The sequence below is a fragment of the Typopeltis vanoorti genome, chromosome 7, assembly GCF_054136105.1.
Source record: "Typopeltis vanoorti isolate ZY-2024b chromosome 7, IOZ_Tvanoo_1.0, whole genome shotgun sequence".
Lineage (NCBI taxonomy): Eukaryota > Metazoa > Arthropoda > Arachnida > Uropygi > Thelyphonidae > Typopeltis > Typopeltis vanoorti.
In genome coordinates this window covers 136,865,287-136,882,670 of record NC_143555.1, presented here as the reverse complement: position 1 = coordinate 136,882,670, position 17,384 = coordinate 136,865,287, and the positions used below count along the sequence as shown (strand labels likewise).

The 17,384-nt window shown below is 39.3% G+C and overlaps 1 protein-coding gene across 1 annotated transcript in view; it reads left to right on the top strand.

Annotated features, from left to right (window-relative positions):
* The window catches only part of LOC150105109 (dynein regulatory complex subunit 7-like), a 204,884-nt gene that overhangs the window by 38,617 nt on the left and 148,883 nt on the right, over positions 1-17,384 (top strand). The window contains exon 3 of the mRNA XM_090395119.1: positions 8,782-8,910. Coding sequence (XP_090251245.1) covers positions 8,782-8,910 — 129 coding nt within the window. The remainder of the gene's footprint in view (positions 1-8,781; positions 8,911-17,384) is intronic.

Genomic DNA, 17,384 nt, shown 5'->3' with positions numbered 1-17,384 from the left:
TTGCCTTAGTATCCCATAATTCAAACGCACATCTCTTTGCAGACATGTATAATGCTATGCATTAAGGGAAGGGACTCTACCCTTTATTGAGGTCTCATCAAGGAATAAACCAAATATATAATTGGTAGCATAGCCAAGTGAAAAAACTTCCAGCTTATCTCTAATCCAGAGAATTTTAATAATAAGGTGTAACACCTTTTGGCAACTGGTATGTGGAAATATGACTTCTCCATTACTTCCACCTTAGTATCACCACCTCTGGGTCTGGCTCCCACTGATGAGACCTCAATAAAGGTTGAACCCAGTCTGGGTAGTGACCTTTCCCTTAAGGTAAGTGATGAGAAGTTATACCACCTTTGCCACAAGTTGCCTCAGTCCTGAAAATACTTCAGGCACAAACTTTGTTTGCTTACACTTGGATAAAGGATTAAATCAAATATATTATTATTATTATGGGCAACTCCAGGGAGTCCTTAGACTCATCGAGGGAGGCCCCAAATCATGTTCATCACAACTATTCGACATTCATACAGTATCTATCATACCTCTCCTTAAACTCATTCACTGTCACAGCATCCACCACAGACTCTGGCAGCCCATTCCACTCATTCACCACTCTAGAAGTAAAGAACCTAGCTCTAACACCCTTACTAACCACACTTTTGTCCAGTTTCCATGGATGTCCATGGTCCATTCAGGGTCCATGTATATAACAAATTTATATAACTAATAAACATAGCACGTCAAATAACTGGATGTAATTTGAAGCACTACATCCATTTATTAAAAAGAACTAGCACTTAAAATGGCATGAAATATTCAAGAAGTATTCAACCATTAATCATTGAACTAGTTTTGATGAAATCTGAAAAATAGTTGTTTCTGAAATTTATGATCTTAAAAATTCATCCCTGATGGACTAAAATGAGATGGAGGATTACAGTGAGAAGTCTGCAGAAACTTCTAGCTGTGGCATCATTCAATGGTTTTTTTGACCAAATTTGAAATATGGTTGTTATTGTTATGTTGTTTAACTTCTACCAAGCATTTCAGCTTATCTAAAATGAAGAGGATAACAGGTGGATAGCTTTCTCTACAAACAGTTTTATAGATAACATTGTTCAGCTGCTTTTACTTGAATTTTAAATGAAGTTGTATCTTATATTGTTTAATTCTTCTGGAAAATTCACTGCAATTGGACTAAAATAAAGGTGGAATGATTGACTTTCTCCCCAAAAACTTCTGCAGATTATGTCATTCAACCATTTTGGATTAAATGTAGAATATAATTGTGTGTTTTGTTGCTAGTTTGGTTCACCTTACAATTATGATACACATTATCACAATGGTCATTACTGTTATTATTATTATTATTATTACCGAAGACCCCCACATGGAGTCAAAGACTCATCTAGGGGTTCCTTTTAACACGTTCGCTGCCAACTACGAGTATACTCGTAGTGGGTAAACCTGCTTCACAAGCCAGCTACGAGTATACTCGTAGGACGCTTACTGCCGGGAACGAGATTATTGTAGTAACCTTGAAGAAGTGAATATGCTTGGCTTGTGGGGCTAGCTTCAAAACTGTGTATTCCCATAGACCGTATATGCTCTGTACAAGCCAACTACGAGTATACTCGTAGGTCGTTTACCTCCGGTAACGAGATTATCGTACTGACCTTGAAGAAGTAAAACTGCTCGGCATAGGGGAACAGACCATGCCAAAGTAGCATGGCAGCGAACGTGTTAACAAACACACAACTCATCATACCATGCTTTTAACACACTCAAATTTTCTGCAGACACTCTCAGGCAAGGCATTCCAATCATTCACAAATCTGCATGAAAAAAACCTGCTTCTCATTCCCCTACTCACACCCTCCTTATACAGCTTCCAGGGATGACCTCTGATTCTCTCCTGATCTCCCACTATTTTCTGTAGAACCTCTCCAGCATTGATCCTATAACAACCCCTTAATAACCTGTAGGTCTCTATCATATCTCCCCTCCTCCTCCTGTCCACCAGACTCTGCAAGTTGCATCTTCTCAATCTTTCCTCATACTCAACATTCCAGGGGTCAGAAACTACCTTAGTCGCCTCTGGATCCTCTCCAACATCTCTTAATCCTTCTGAAAACCAGATGACCAAATCTGGGCACAATAATCCATGTGGGCCTAATCAAAGCCCTATACAATGGAACAAGAATCTCTACTTCTACACATCAGTGTCCTCCGCATCATTCCCAGAAGCCTTTGTGTTGTCTTCACAACTTTGGCTATGTGTCCCCTAAATTTCAGATCCTTATCCACTATCATCCCCAGATTTCTTATTTCTTCCACCTCTGACAATATATCCTCACCAAGCATAAATTCTGCATCCTATTTTTGTTTTCCAAATTTTAAAACCTTACATTTTGCAACTATACCAGATGAGACTATACAAGAAGCTGATTAGACCTGTTCCCCTCTACTGTGCTGAAGCGTGGACTCTCACGGTGAGACAAGCCGACCACCTGAGAGTATTCGAGAACAAGATGCTACGACGTATCTCTGGAGGAGTAACGGCAGATGGAGTTTGGAGGAGGCGATTTAATGTTGCCATACATGCTTTGTACAACTCGGCAGATGTCTTGAGCTGCGAGCATGACGTCTTCAGTGGCTGGAGCACCTACATTGTGTGGGCTCCGAAAGGACTGCGAGACAAGTGTGGGAGGTCCGACCCTGATTGGGGAGGCCACCAGGGAGACCGAGAAGGAGATGGGCAGATCAGGAGGAGGAGGACCTGCAGGTTGTTGGGTTGGTGACTGAAACGTGGCAGATAGTCACAGAGGATCGTGTCCAGTGGCATCACATGGTGCTTGAGGCCAAAAGTACCACCGGGCTGATAGCACCTAGATAACAACAACAACAACATTTTGCAACATTCACCTCACATCCTCATTCCCAATCACTCAATTTATTCAAGTCTTCTTGTAAGGCCACAACATCCTTTACTCTTCATGGTTCATCCCAACTTTGCATCATCTGCAAACAACTGAATATCTTCATCCAAATCTTCACCAATATCATCAATATACAATTAATATACAAGTTAAACAGCAATGGCCCTAAAACTGCCCCCTGAAGCACACCACTAGTGACTTTTCTTTTCCTGGATATCGCTTCCCCCCCCCCCCATACACAACTTTTTGATACCTATCAGATAGCCAATCTCTAATACAATGCACTAATCTAATATCCAACCCCATCCACTCCAGTTTATTATGCAGATTCCTCCAGGAAGTCCAGGGAATTAGAGGGAGGGTTCTTTAGTCATTCATATGTAAATACAGTAGCTGTCATATCTTTCCTTGAACACATTCAATGTTGCATTTACAACATTTAATGATAGTTCATTCCACACACTCACTTGCCATGAGAAGGCACTGGCCTTACATGCTTCCTTAGGGCACCTTTAATAATCAGACTAAAGACTAAAATGGAGAAGGAAGTTGTAAAGAAGAGAGAAGATAATAAAATGTCACAGACACTGCTCCAAGTTATATCATTCAACTGATTTTGACTAGTTATTCCTTTTTTTACCTATTTCATCTAAATAAGCAGGTGATGTTTTAAAAAAACAATCATATATTTGAAAAAAAGTGAGCCAAATACTGAGAAGGTAGGAGATTGGCTGAAATTTAGAAACAGCTTGTTGATATTAATATTAGCCACCATAGCTCAATTGGAAGAATACCAGAACATTTGCACCCTTCGATTGGAAAGGACTTGGGTTCAATTCTCATCATGATGAGGGGAATCCTTATATGGGCTTTTTCAGTTGAAGGTGAGTTAGCCGATCTCATATTGTGGTAGCAGGATTTTTTTCTCCTGGAAACTTGGGTTTTTTCATCCTGCATACAGACAAATCGGCTTTCAGAACACACACAATTTACAGACAAAAATACTGTTGTTGGTGATGGCATTGATGGTAGTAGTGTCATAGTTGGAGAATTAAATAGTAGTGGAGAGGATGAGATGTATTTAGCAAAGTAGAGTAGCGTGTCCTCCCACAATGAGTCCTTGGACTTCTTGGAGGTGTCACGTAATAATAATAATATTGTTTTATTGCTGAGAATTCATTTCCTCTCTGAAATTGAAGGCATACTATAACTAATGCAACAATTTAACTACTAATAAAATTTCAGTAAAGTAACTTCTATATTGTAGCCAATATCTCGCCCTCCTCAGTACTTGCCAGAGTTATTTATTTTTCTTTTTTCTTTTTTTCTATATGAGCTGATATACATGTAACTACAAATTTATACATGATCACTGTTCTGCTGCTGACCTCATCTGTCTAACATGATTATATTCACATCTCTCTCTCTCTCTCAACCTCAGCTATAACCTCTCTGATTGTCACTCCTTAGCTATCCAATTTTGGTGTATGCAATATCATGCCTGCATGAACGTACTCAACAATAGTGTAGCATTCAGAATGCTTTCAAATGTCAGCAATCTGTTTGCAACTTAATTTGTAGGTATTGTTTTCTTCTAATGTATATATTTTGTATTTCTCTTTTCATGTTATGCATCCGATGAAGTCTTCTGAGAAGATGAAACTAGTTATGCATTCAAATAGTAACTAGTTTTTCTAGTTATTGTTGGAATGCCACTTGATAAAGTTGTTATTCATCAGCTTTTAGTTATTAAATTTCTTTAAAGCATGATGATGATGATGAAGAACATCCTATTTTTCTATCCACTGCAGGATGAAGGTTGAGGGAAGTTTGGGTCTACTACTCCCATGGTGACCCAGTCCATATTGAGAGAGTGTATCTATACTTGGGTGAATGAATGTATGAAGGTGGAAGACAATCATAAACATCCATGCCTATGCAGGATTCAAACCCGCAGCCATTTGACCGGAAAGCAGGTACACTAAACACTCAGCTAACCAGGGCTGGCTCTGTAAAGCATATATATATATATATATATATATATATATATATATATATATATATATATATATATATATATATATACAGAAGTGGGTGAGTGTTTTTGTCAACTTCTGAAAATGCCTATTGAAAAGGCAACAACAGAATGTGTATAAAGAAGTGATTTGAGTCAGTTTGCAGGACAGAGCTAGGGGGGGGGGGGCGGGATCATTTGTTAATTGGATTGCTTTCCTGGATAACATAAGCAATTTTAGGGAGATTTTTAGTGTGTCAGCACAGATGTAAGAACAGTATTCTAAAGTTAGGCAGATTTGGAATTTGTGTAGTGTTATTAGCTGCAAAAGTTGAAAGGCTGAAACGAAGAATATAAATTCTTGGCATCTTTAATTTATAGTATAACCAAGTGAAAAATATTTCAACATCTATCTCCAATCTAGAGTATTTTAGTAAGAAGGTGTGACACCTTTTGACTGCTTGTATATTGGAAATATACAATTTCTGCATTACTTTAACCTTGATATCTCCAACGATCTAGTTAAACAAGCAGCAGACTATGAAGAGACTGACCTCTTCAAATACAAGAGGCCAAAAGCCATCCTAAATACTTGCAACAATGACTGATCTCCGTGCCCCCCAGGGCGAGCTCTCAGCTCATAAATCTTTCCTTCAATTCATCCTCCTTATCAGACAACGGGGAATAAAAGCATCTTGCTTCACCCTTCTGGCTTATGATGTTATGTTATGTAACCTTGATATCTCTTCTAGATCTAGCTCTCATTGATGGTAGCTTGCTTCCAGGGAAGTGGAAAGGTTGTGTGCAGTGGTTGTTTTTTTTCCCTCTCACTGAATGGATCCATTGCTGAGTTTCCTATCCTGAAGTGATTTAGGTCAGTTCAATTATGAATTTAGGTCAATGAATCAATTTAGGTCAATTATGAGTTTATTCGGTGAGATTTAGAGTGATCTTGTAGATCACTCAGAGCTTTTGGAGAGGTATTCCTACATTTTCGTATACCTCAATAAAAGCAGAACCTGGTCTGGGTAGTGGCTCTTTCCATAATACATAGAATTATACATGTCTGTAGGGATATGTGTCTTGCATTATGGAACTGATGTCAAGGCAATTGATATGAGGTCATTAGTCCCTATATACAAGTAGCCCAGTCATGAAGATACTTCGCATGCAAACTTTGTTTGCTTACACTTGGATAAAGGGTGAAAAGAATAAGTTCTTCACATCTTTAACTTATAGTTGCAGTAGTGAAAACTCTGGATTACAAACATATAGACAGCTCACCAGCCATGAAAGAATCCGAGTTTCCTGGAGGTTGTTGTGGAAACACGGAAGACTCAACCCGTCCCTGACAGAAGAGAACAGTAAATAAGTAAGTAGTGAAAAGTAATGGCCTAAGTGGAAAAGGACACCAAATTTTTCACAGTCTGAGAACGCTATGGATGTATTGTTTTTTTTTTTTTTTGAGAAAGGCCAGTGGTGTAATCAGCCCGAACAAAGAAATTTGATATTGTCTGGAGGTTATCAAATGTAGGGGGAGGGGGTTGCAGCAAAATGAGATCTCTCTTGTGAGAAATAAGGTGACTTTTTTTTAGCACCATTGAAGTATGCAAAGTTGACCTCATTCCACTAGAAAATGGTATAGAGATCAATGTTTTGTTTAAAGTATTTTTTTTAAAGGAAAATCTTGAAGTTTGGAATAGTTATTAAAACACTTAAGGAATAGAACAACTTAGTTAAGGATATAAATTAAATTAAACTTTAATAAATGTTTTCCGATATTTCGGCAACGTCACGTAGCCATTTTCTAAAGGAACTTACAAAAAAGTTACGTGCACATGGGCACTACAACACAGAAACTGGGAATGAAGAGATGAAGCTATTGTTCTCCTAACAGTCCTGATGGTGCCCTCTAGCGGACTAAGTACGTGTTCTTGGCCGTTGGGCTGAAGGTCTGCAGATGTAGGCCTCCCAAATTTGGGGCAGTCGCACACAACTAAATTTGTTGAGGTTTGAAGAATTTCTTAGGGCTGAGGCTGATTCCATAAAGAGTCTTTCAAATTTGTATTTGCTACGGTGTATCACTGTAGCTTTCTTCCACCGTATTCTGTGGCGTGTATCCAGAGCATGGTCCGCAAGCCCAGAATGACTGTATTTGTGAAAACGGATGTAGTCCTTATGTTCCGAAATTCTGATATTCGCTGCCCTGCCTGTTTGGCCAAAGTAAGACAGTTTACAACTGCAAGGGACCTGGTAAACACCAGGTAGGTCTAGGGGAAGTGGTTGGTCTTTAGTGGAGTGGATAAGGGATGCCAATTTTCTGTAAGGTTTGTAACAGGAGGTCAGGTCATGTTTTTTTAAGATTTTGGTAATCTTTTCCGAGGTGCCTCAAATGTAGGGAATGGTGATGGATTTAGAGTAATCCTTGTTGTGGGGGGGGGGGGGGGATCTGTGGTTTGCAGGTTCTAATATTTTTTGGATTTTTTTTTGGGGGGGGGGGGTAGCCATTGGCTGAGAAAGTGTTGAGGATGTGATTTAGTTCAGTGTTTAGGGCCAAGTCGTTTGAACAGATTAGTTTAGTGAAAACACTATACAACAGGGTATAGTGTTTTCACTACTCCATATTGTTGTGAGGGGGGCGAGTGGGATTGTTGGTGAATGTATCTGCCTGTATGGGTGGGTTTTCTGTAAACTGAGAAAACCAAGGATCCATTAGGCTGGTGGGTGACTAGTGTGTCTAGGAAAGGGAGGCTGTTGTTTTCCTCTTTTTCCAGAGTGAATTTGATTCTGGGGTGTTGGTTGTTTAAGTGTGTTAAGAAGGAGAGAAGTGTTTCAGAGCCATGTGGCCAAATAGCGAACACATCATCAACGTAGCGAAGCCATATGGTTGGTTTTTGTGGGGCAGAGGCTAAGGCTTTTTCTTCAAAGGTCTCCATAAAGAAATTGGCCAAGGGTGGGGAGAGTGGTGAGCCCATGGTTGTCCCCTCTATTTGTTTGTAGAATTTTCCCTGCCAAACGAAATAGCCTGAGTTCATTGTGAACTGAAATAAGGCTGAGATATCAGGAGAAAATTTAGCTTGGATTAGCTCTAAAGTTTCCTTGAGTGGGACATTTGTAAATAAAAAGGACACATCAAAGCTGACCATTATGTCAGTATGTTGGAGCGTAAGGTTTTTTATGCTGGCTTTGAAATGGGCTGAGTTTTTTATGTGTGATGGTGTGTTGCCAGTATAGTGTGTGAGCTCTTTGGCCAAATGTTTAGCTAATTTGTATGTGGGGGAATCAATGCCATGCCATCCACTATGGGACGTAATGGCACATTTTCTTTGTGTATTTTTGGGAGTCCATAAATACAGGGGGGGGGTATAGAGTTAAACGGCTTTAATCTGTTGGTAACTTCTACAGGCCAAGAAGTGACTCTCTTAAGGAGCCTGTGAAGTTTTCTAATTTGAGAGTTAGTGGGATTGTAATTGATAGGGAGGTAATTTGTATGTGGGGGAATCAATGCCATCCACTATGGGACGTAATGGCACATTTTCTTTGTGTATTTTTGGGAGTCCGTAAATACGGGGGGGTATAGGTTGTTTACGAGAGTTGTTTTATAGTGTCTACGAGAATTGGAATAGTTAAGCACTATATCTTGCTACGTTAAGAAGTAGGAAGATTTTTGCCATACATTTTACTTAAATTTACAAAATAGTGTATTTTTCATTTTAGATGCAAAAATGAATAATAAAATGAATAATAAAGTTTACCGTACAGAATGTTGTTATTTTTCAATGAAAAATCTTATTTGAATTATGATAAATTTTAATATTTTAACAGATTTTGAAGGAAAATATCCAGGTAATAAGAAAATAAGATTTTACAAACGTGTCAAGGTTGAGAAATTTTCTCCATACTTTGACAGTGATGGAGTAGTAACCAGGGTATTTGTGTATTTAGACAGAGAATGTAAGTTTTTGTTGTTGTTTTTTAGTGTGATTTGTTAAATATTTTACTTTAATTTTTAATTTTCTTTCAAGAAATTAATTTTTAAATTGGTTAATTTCAAATTATCATAAAAACTTTTTAAAAATACAAAACTATGATAAATACTAAAACTCGTTATTATTGTTATTACTCTAAGACTCCGTGGAGTCAATGACTCACCTAGGAGTCCCCCTTGTTATATGCATCGCTCATTATACTGTGACTTAAACACATTATGATGAGCTGTGCATATGTTGTGTCTCTGCAGACACAACATTCTCAAGCAAAGCATTATGGGCAATATTAATTATGGCAGTATAGACTGAGATGATGAGATAGCAACTGGAAGTAAAGAAAATGAGTTTCTTGAGTTTTTGAGGGACAACTACCTTAGGTAGTATGTAACAGAGGGCACACAAAGATTGTGTGCCCTCTGTTACATACTACCTACTTCATCAGATGATGTTATTATAAATGAAATGTCTCTCTCACCAACTGGAGGGAGATGAAGTGATTACCTGGATGGTTGCCAGCAGTGAGAGGGCCTGTGTGAGGAAAGGGTATATGTGGAACTACATGGCAGGTGATTATGAAACGCTCAGGAGACAGTTTGCAGATGTAGTGTAGAATGAGGAGTTGGCTGGAAAGTAGATATGGGTGATATGTCACTTGGGTGATATTCAGGTTAAATATCATAGATGATAAGTGTATGAATCAAGAAATTAAGCATGTGATAAAGAGGAAAAAGGCATTTTGGAGGCAGCATAGAGGAGTTGAAATATTCAATTCCATGAGGATTACAAAAAACAGGCAAAGTGGGTGGCTTTGTATGGTTAGCAAAAGTGAAGTATGAGCAGCAGTTAGCTGATGAAGCCAAAAAGAATCCTAGGGAGTTCTTTCGATATGTGGAAAGCAAAAAAAAAAAAAAAAAAGGCCTTCAAGTTCATCAAGGTCTTTCATTCTGGGGAATGTGACATCATGGAGCACTTGAGAGCAGTTGATGATTAGGAAAAGAGAATGACTGTTGGGAATTTAGCAACCTTCATGTTAATAAGGCATGTGAGACTTGATCAAAGACTCATCTAAGAGCTTGTTTTGTCATACACACAGCTCATCATGCTATGCCTTAAACATACTCAAATTCTCAGCAGACAGCACACTCTCAGGCAAGCCATTCCAATCATTCACAACTCTGCGTGCAAAAAACTTGCTTCTCACTCCCTTGTTCATATCCTCTTTATACAATTTATTATTATGTAATTACGTAATACCTCCAACGAGGGAGGGCACCTACTCTACAACTCTCCAACTACAACTAATAGGTAGAGATGACCTGCTAATACTTCTGCCTGATATCTCCACTTGGGCCTGGCTCCCACTGAAGAGACCTCAATAAAGGTCGAAACTAGTCTGGGTAGTGGCCCTTCCCTTAATGCATAACATTAGACATATCCGCAAGGAGATGTGTTTTGCATTATAGGGGATACTGAGATAGGAATGTTGGTAGCTTGCTCCACCTTTGCAAGGAGTCGCCCCTGGTGTTGTACCACCTTATCCCCAGTCCTGAAGATACTTTCAGGTGCAAACTTTGTTTGCTTACACTTGGATAAAGGATTAAACTAAATTTATTATATTATTCTACTACTCTCCATCTCTGCCACTCTACCAACCACAACTACCTTCATCATCTACACCAAAGCCATCTACCGCTGACCACCACCACTAGTATCTTTACAGACAATCAAAAACATCCATGCCCACAGCAGGATTTCAACCTGCAGTCTTTTCACTGGAGAGCGGATATGCTAACCGCTCGGTCAACCAGGACGGCAATTTCCAGGGATGACCTCTGGTTCTCCCATGATCTCCCACTGTTTTCTGGAGAATCTCTCCACCATTGATACTATAACAACCTCTTATTAACTTGTAGGTCTCTATCATATCTCTTCTCTTCCTCCTATCCAGTAGACTCTGTAAATTGCATTTTGTCAATCTTTCCTCATATTTGACATTCCAGAGGTCAGAAACTACCTAAGTCAGTCGCCTCTGGACCTTTCAAACATCTCTTCGTCTGTTTGAAAACCAGGTGACCAAATCTGGACACAGTAGTCCATGTATGGCCCAATCAAAGCCTTATACAATGGAACAAGAATCTCCCTACTTCTACAAGTCAGTGTCCTCCGCATCATTCCCAGAAGTCTTTATGTTGTCTTTTCAATTTTGGCAATGTGTCCCCTACATTTCAGATCCTTATCACTCCACTACAAGATCTCTAATTTCCTCCACCTCTGACAATGTGTCCTCACCAAGCATAAATTCTGCATCCCATCTTTGTTTCCCAAATTTTAAAACCTTACGCTTTGCAACATTGAACTTGTATCCCAATTCCCATGCCCAATCATTCAATTTATTCAAGTCTTCATGTAAGGCCACAACTTCCCTACTCTTCATGGTTTATCCCAACTTTGCATCATCAGCTAACAACTCCATCCAAATCTTTACCAATATCATTAATATACAAGTTAAACAGTAGTGGTCCTAAAACAGACCTCTGCACACACTAGTGACTTTCCTTTTCCTGGATATTGCTTCCACCATACACAACTTGCTGATACCTATCAGATAGCCAGTCTTCAATACAATGCACTAATCTAATACCAATCCCACCCACTCATGCAGTAATCTATCAAACGCCTTTGCGAAATCTAAGTATATTGTTGTGTATCCCTCTTTTCTGTCCAAGGAAGCAGTCAAATTATTGTAATAAGTAAGTAGATTACTAAAACATAATCTCACTTTAGCAAATCCATGCTGTCTATCAAAGATAATATATTGGTGTCAAACCAATTCTGGATCCTAGTTCTCACAAAGTTCTCCAACAACTTAACCACAAACACCTGACACACAGATAGGTCTATAATTTGATGCTTGAGTTCTATCACATCCCTTATGAAGTGGCACAGTCTTGCCCTCCTTCCACTCCTTTGGAACTTGACTCAGTGCAAGACTCATATTAAAAAAATATGTCAAGGCAGGTGTCAACTCCCTGCACATTCCTTCAGAATACGTAGTGGCATATTATCAAGTCCCACAGCCTTATTAACATCTAGTTTGCTCAACTCCCCATACATCACTTGCTCACTTACAGTCAGTTTCTCCTCCCCATCATCAACTGCTCTCAATCTCTCCAATAAGTCACATTCACAAGATAGAAAGACCCTTATGAACTGCTCATTAAGTATCTCTGCCATATCCTCTGCAACAACTGTCCTTATTCCATTTGTCCCAATCAATGTCATCCTTCCATAATCATTCCTTTTTTTGCTGGCTACATATTGAAAAAACTGTTTAGGATTCTTTTTGGCTTCATCATCTAACTGCTGCTCATACGTCACTTTTGCTACCCTTACCGACCAAGAGGCAACCACCTTGCCTGGTCTTTGTAATCCTCATGGGATTGGTTATTACCACTTCTCTTATGCTGCCTCCATAATGCCCTTTTTCTCTGTATCGCATACTTATTCATCCATTTTACACCTACCCTATTTAATCTTCTGACCATTGGAATACATTTAGACATTGCTTCTACAAGTTAGTTCTTGAATATCCCATAAGCTGCATTGATCTCTTTTCCAGCTAACTCCTCATTCCATGCTACACCTGCAAGCTGTCTGCTGAGCTCTTCATAATAACACTCCCCTTTGTAGTTACGCATATACCCTTTTCTCACAGAGTCCTCACACTGCTGGCAACCACCCAGGTAATCACTTCAAGTCACTCTCATCAATCGGTGGATGATTTGACACCTCATTTATAATTACATCCTCTGATGAGATGACCAAATTCAAGATCCTCAATCCTTGTGTGCCCTCTGTTACATTCTGTCTGAGGTAGTTGTCCCTCAAAAACTCAAGAAACTTATTTTCTTTACTTCCAGTTGTTATCTCATCATTCCAGTCTATATTGCCATAATTAAAATCACCTATAATGATCACCCTTTTCTTATTTGCTTGGCTAATTTTCTATACGTTTCACTATCACCACCATCCACATTACCTAGTCTATAACAACATCCCACCAAATATTTGATTCCATTCACCTCTATCTCACACCATACTGCCTCAAAACCACTGGCACTATTTCCCTCTTGCATCTCTACTTTATAAGGACATAACTCTTTCTCCATCATCAATAGCACTCCCCCCCTCCCTTTCTACCCTTTCTATGCTCACAAAACACATCATACCTTTCCATCTCTATTCCTATCAGGATGTCGTCCTCATCTAACCATGTCTCACTTATTCCAACAATTTTTGGGTGAACAGACTCAATTAATGCAACCATTTCATCTGCCTTGTTTCTTATACTTGTAGAATTTGTATAAAAGTGCTCATTACTGGTCTACTACAGCAAGATAAGTTGATAGTCAAACTAGAGCAAATAGGCTTGGATATTAGACTAGTACATTGGATCGGAGATTGGCTATCTGATAGCTATCAGCAAGTTGTGTATGGGAGAGCAATATACCAGAAGAGGAAAGTCACTAGTAGTTTGCCACAGAGATCTGTTTTAGGCCCATTGCTATTTAATCTGTATGTTAATGATATTGATTAAGATTGGGAAGGTGTTATTCAGTTGTTTGCAGATGATGGAATGTTGGGACGAACTATGATGAGTAGAACAGATATTGTGACCTTAATAGAAGACTTGGACAGATTGAGTGAATGGGCATGGGATTGGGGATCCATTTCAATGTTGCAAAATGTAAGGTTTTAAAATTTGGGGTACAAAGATGGGATTAGAATTTACTCTTAGTGGGTATATATATTGTTGGAGGTGGAGGAAAAAAGACATCTTGGAGTGATGGTGGATAAGAATCTAAAATTTAGAGACCACATTGCGAAAATTGTTAGGACAACACAAAAGATTCTGGGAATGATGTGGAGGACAATGACTTATGGAAGTAAGGAGATTCTTGTTTCATATTAGGTCTGATTAGGCCACAACATGGACTGTTGTGCTTTGAATTTGAACCTACCAAAACTTACCACTGTTTTCGTAGGTTCAAATGATTTGAAAGGCAAGAAACATACAATCAGAAAATATGAAAATGTTGCTGGAAGAAGTGTGAGAGAGAGAGAGAGAGAGTTCTGAGTCTTCTTCATAGTACGATAGGAATTAATTGATAGGAATTAATTTGCAATCATGGTGAGCCATGATTGCAAATGGATCAATGAGAAGATTGTGTAGGAGGAAGGATGTACAGTTTATAGCTTTCCAGTGTGAATTTGAATAAAGAAGGGACTTTTTAACATACCTGATGAATTTTTTTTTTATTATTATTATTATTATTTCGGGCGACTCCAGGAGTCCTTAGACTCATCGAGGGAGGCCCTAAACATCATGTCCCCACAACTATGCGATTACATTCTCACAGTATCTATCATACCTTGTCTTGAACTCGTTCACCGTCATAGCACCCACAACAGACTCTGGCAGCTTATTCCACTCATTTACCACTCTAAAAGTAAAGAACCCAGCTCTAACACCCCTGCTAACCACACTCTTGCCCAGCTTCCATAGGTATCCCCTAGTTCTCCCACCACCAGTCCTGATCTCAAAAATATCCTCTGAATTAATCCTATAGAATCCCTTTAGCAATTTGAATGTCTCAATGACTCCTGATATGCTGATCGGTCGGTAATTTGCAACCGTAGTCTTGGATCCTCCTTTGTGCAGTGAAACTATTTTCCCCTCTTTCCACACCTTCGGGACTAAGCCAGACCTGAGACTCAGATTGAACAACATGGTCAAGGGCATTGATAATTCTTTAGCCGCTTCACGCAAGACCCGTGCCGGTATACCATCCAATCCCACAGATGTGTTCGCATTAAGGTTCTGTAATAAACTAGTCACCTCCACTTCATTCATCACTATTCCCATATAAACTAATGGTTCCTTCACTTTTTCAATGTCACCACCTGGATGATATGCTTTTGCAAAGTGCACGCTCAGTAACTCCACTATATCGACTGATTTAGTGACCTCCTTACCATCGTCATTCCTTAAAATCATTTTGCTGTGTACAGTTTTTTTCTTGCTTGCAGCATATTGAAATAACTGTTTTGGATTCTCTTTTGCTTGCAAAGCTAGTTTCCTTTCATAATCCGCTTTTGCTTTTTTTACCACACTCGTTACCTTTCTGGCCTGCACTTTATACTGTTCGTGTGCCTGCAGGTCATCCCTTTCTTTAAATTCCCTCCACAGTTGTTTCTTTTTTTGCAGCTCAAGCTTAATGGTGTTATTCATCCATTTAACCCATATTTGTTTTACTATTCGGACCCTAGGTATACAATCAGCCATTACCTCCCATAAATGCTCCTTGACCACTTCCCATGCTCTATCGACGTCCAGCCCTTGCAGTTGTACATGCCATGGCACTGATCCAAGCAATCTCCTAAGCTTGTCATACTTGCCAGCACGGTAATTCCACATATACCCTGTCTTAATCGAAAATTCCACACCTTTAGCCACCTCCCAGGTCAAGACCTTATGATCACTCTCACCAATAGGTGGCAACATGGTCATATTCATTACAGTCAAATTCTCAGATGCTATTACCAGGTCAAGCACTCTCACACCCCTAGTATTTTCAATTACATGCTGTCTCAGATAGTTATCCCTTAATAATTGAATAAAATCCTTTTCCTTCCTCACATATGTCCTCTCCTCCTTCCAATCAATGTTACCATAGTTGAAATCCCCCATAATAATTACCCTCCTTCCACTCATTTCATCAATTTCCCTGTGCATACTATCTCCACCATCTATTCCATCACCTGGTCTATAGCAGCACCCAACTGTATATTTTATTCTGCCAGTCTCAATCTCACACCAAATAGCCTCAAATGAACTCCTTTCACTATCCTGCGATACAACTTCAATTCTCCTTGGCTGCAGTTCATCAGCTATCATCAATAATACCCCTCCCCCCATTTTATTCTCTCTGTCCCTCCTAAACATACTATAACCTACACATTCTATCCCACTAACTATATCTTCTTCCGTCAGCCATGTTTCACTAATGCCAATAACCTGTGGCCAGGAAGAGCCAATCAAGGCCAAAAATTCTTCCTTCTTGTTCCTAATACTCCTGGCATTAGTATACATGAAATGCAGTGATCCCCTAGTCCCACCCCTATATTGATACGTTATTCTAAATGACCCATTCCCATTTTTTGTCCTTAGTGCTGGCTCGGGTGCATTATATACATTCTTACACTCATCTGTCTCACTGATGTCTGCATATCCATTCCCCCCCCCTCCTTGGTAGTTCTAGTTTCCCTGGTTTTGCATATCCATTTTCACTTCATTCAGCAACACTCTTTCCAGTCTCTGCACACCAAGTCCATTCAGATGCAGGCCATCCATCTTGTATAAGTCCTTTCGCCCTTCAAACTCATTCCACACGTCCACGAATTCCACACCACACCGTCTGCATAACCTACGCATAATGTCATTTGCGATTATGGCCCTCCTCCTAAACTCCTCTCTGTCATACCGTGGCAACAGACTAACCATTCTAACTCTGTCACTCTTTTCTTTCGCTACCTTTAACAATACTTTCAAGTCCTCTCTCATAAAAAATTTATCTCCTTTCAATTCATTCGTACCCGCCACAATTATTAATTCTTTCACCCTCTGTTTTTGCACTCTAATACTCTCACTTACATCCTTAAATTTCGCACCCGGTAAGTACGATTTAGTTACACTGCCATCTATCACCCCTCTTAATATCGAGTCACCATACAACACTCTTTCCTTCATTTCAGAAACTCTCTCATTCTTGCACTGTTTTTTTACGTTAGCCGAATCACTCTGGAAACAGTTTTGCAGGTGCTCTAATTGCCGCTGCGCATTTTGTGTCACTGCGCGCAACCTAGCGATCTCACTTCCTACAAATAATTCCTCATTATTTTTATCATTTAAACCATTTTCTCTCTCAGTATGGTTGCTTTCACTCTTTCTTAGATCGCCGCTCTCATTGCCATCTTGTACATCGCAATTCTCTATCAAGCCACTATTTTCACTCACATTCTGGCAATTCTGGCTTTCTTCAACCATAACTATCTCACTACCTGACACATACTTCAACTCCTCACTTTGCTTACACTTTCTGCACATTCTCCCACCACTATCACTTTCAATCCAAATTCCAGGCTCATTCGGGAATGCATACATTCCACACACATCACATTGGACAAACTCTCTCACATTATAGTTTTTGTACAATGCCGTCGTATTTTTGGACGCCATTATCTTACGTCGCATTGGCGCCATATTCAAATCTATGAAAACGTAACATTATATACTGAATTAAATAACGTAATTCACACCAAAATCCCACAGACACAACAAGCTACCAAAATTAGGCAATATTACGTTATGTTTTTAAC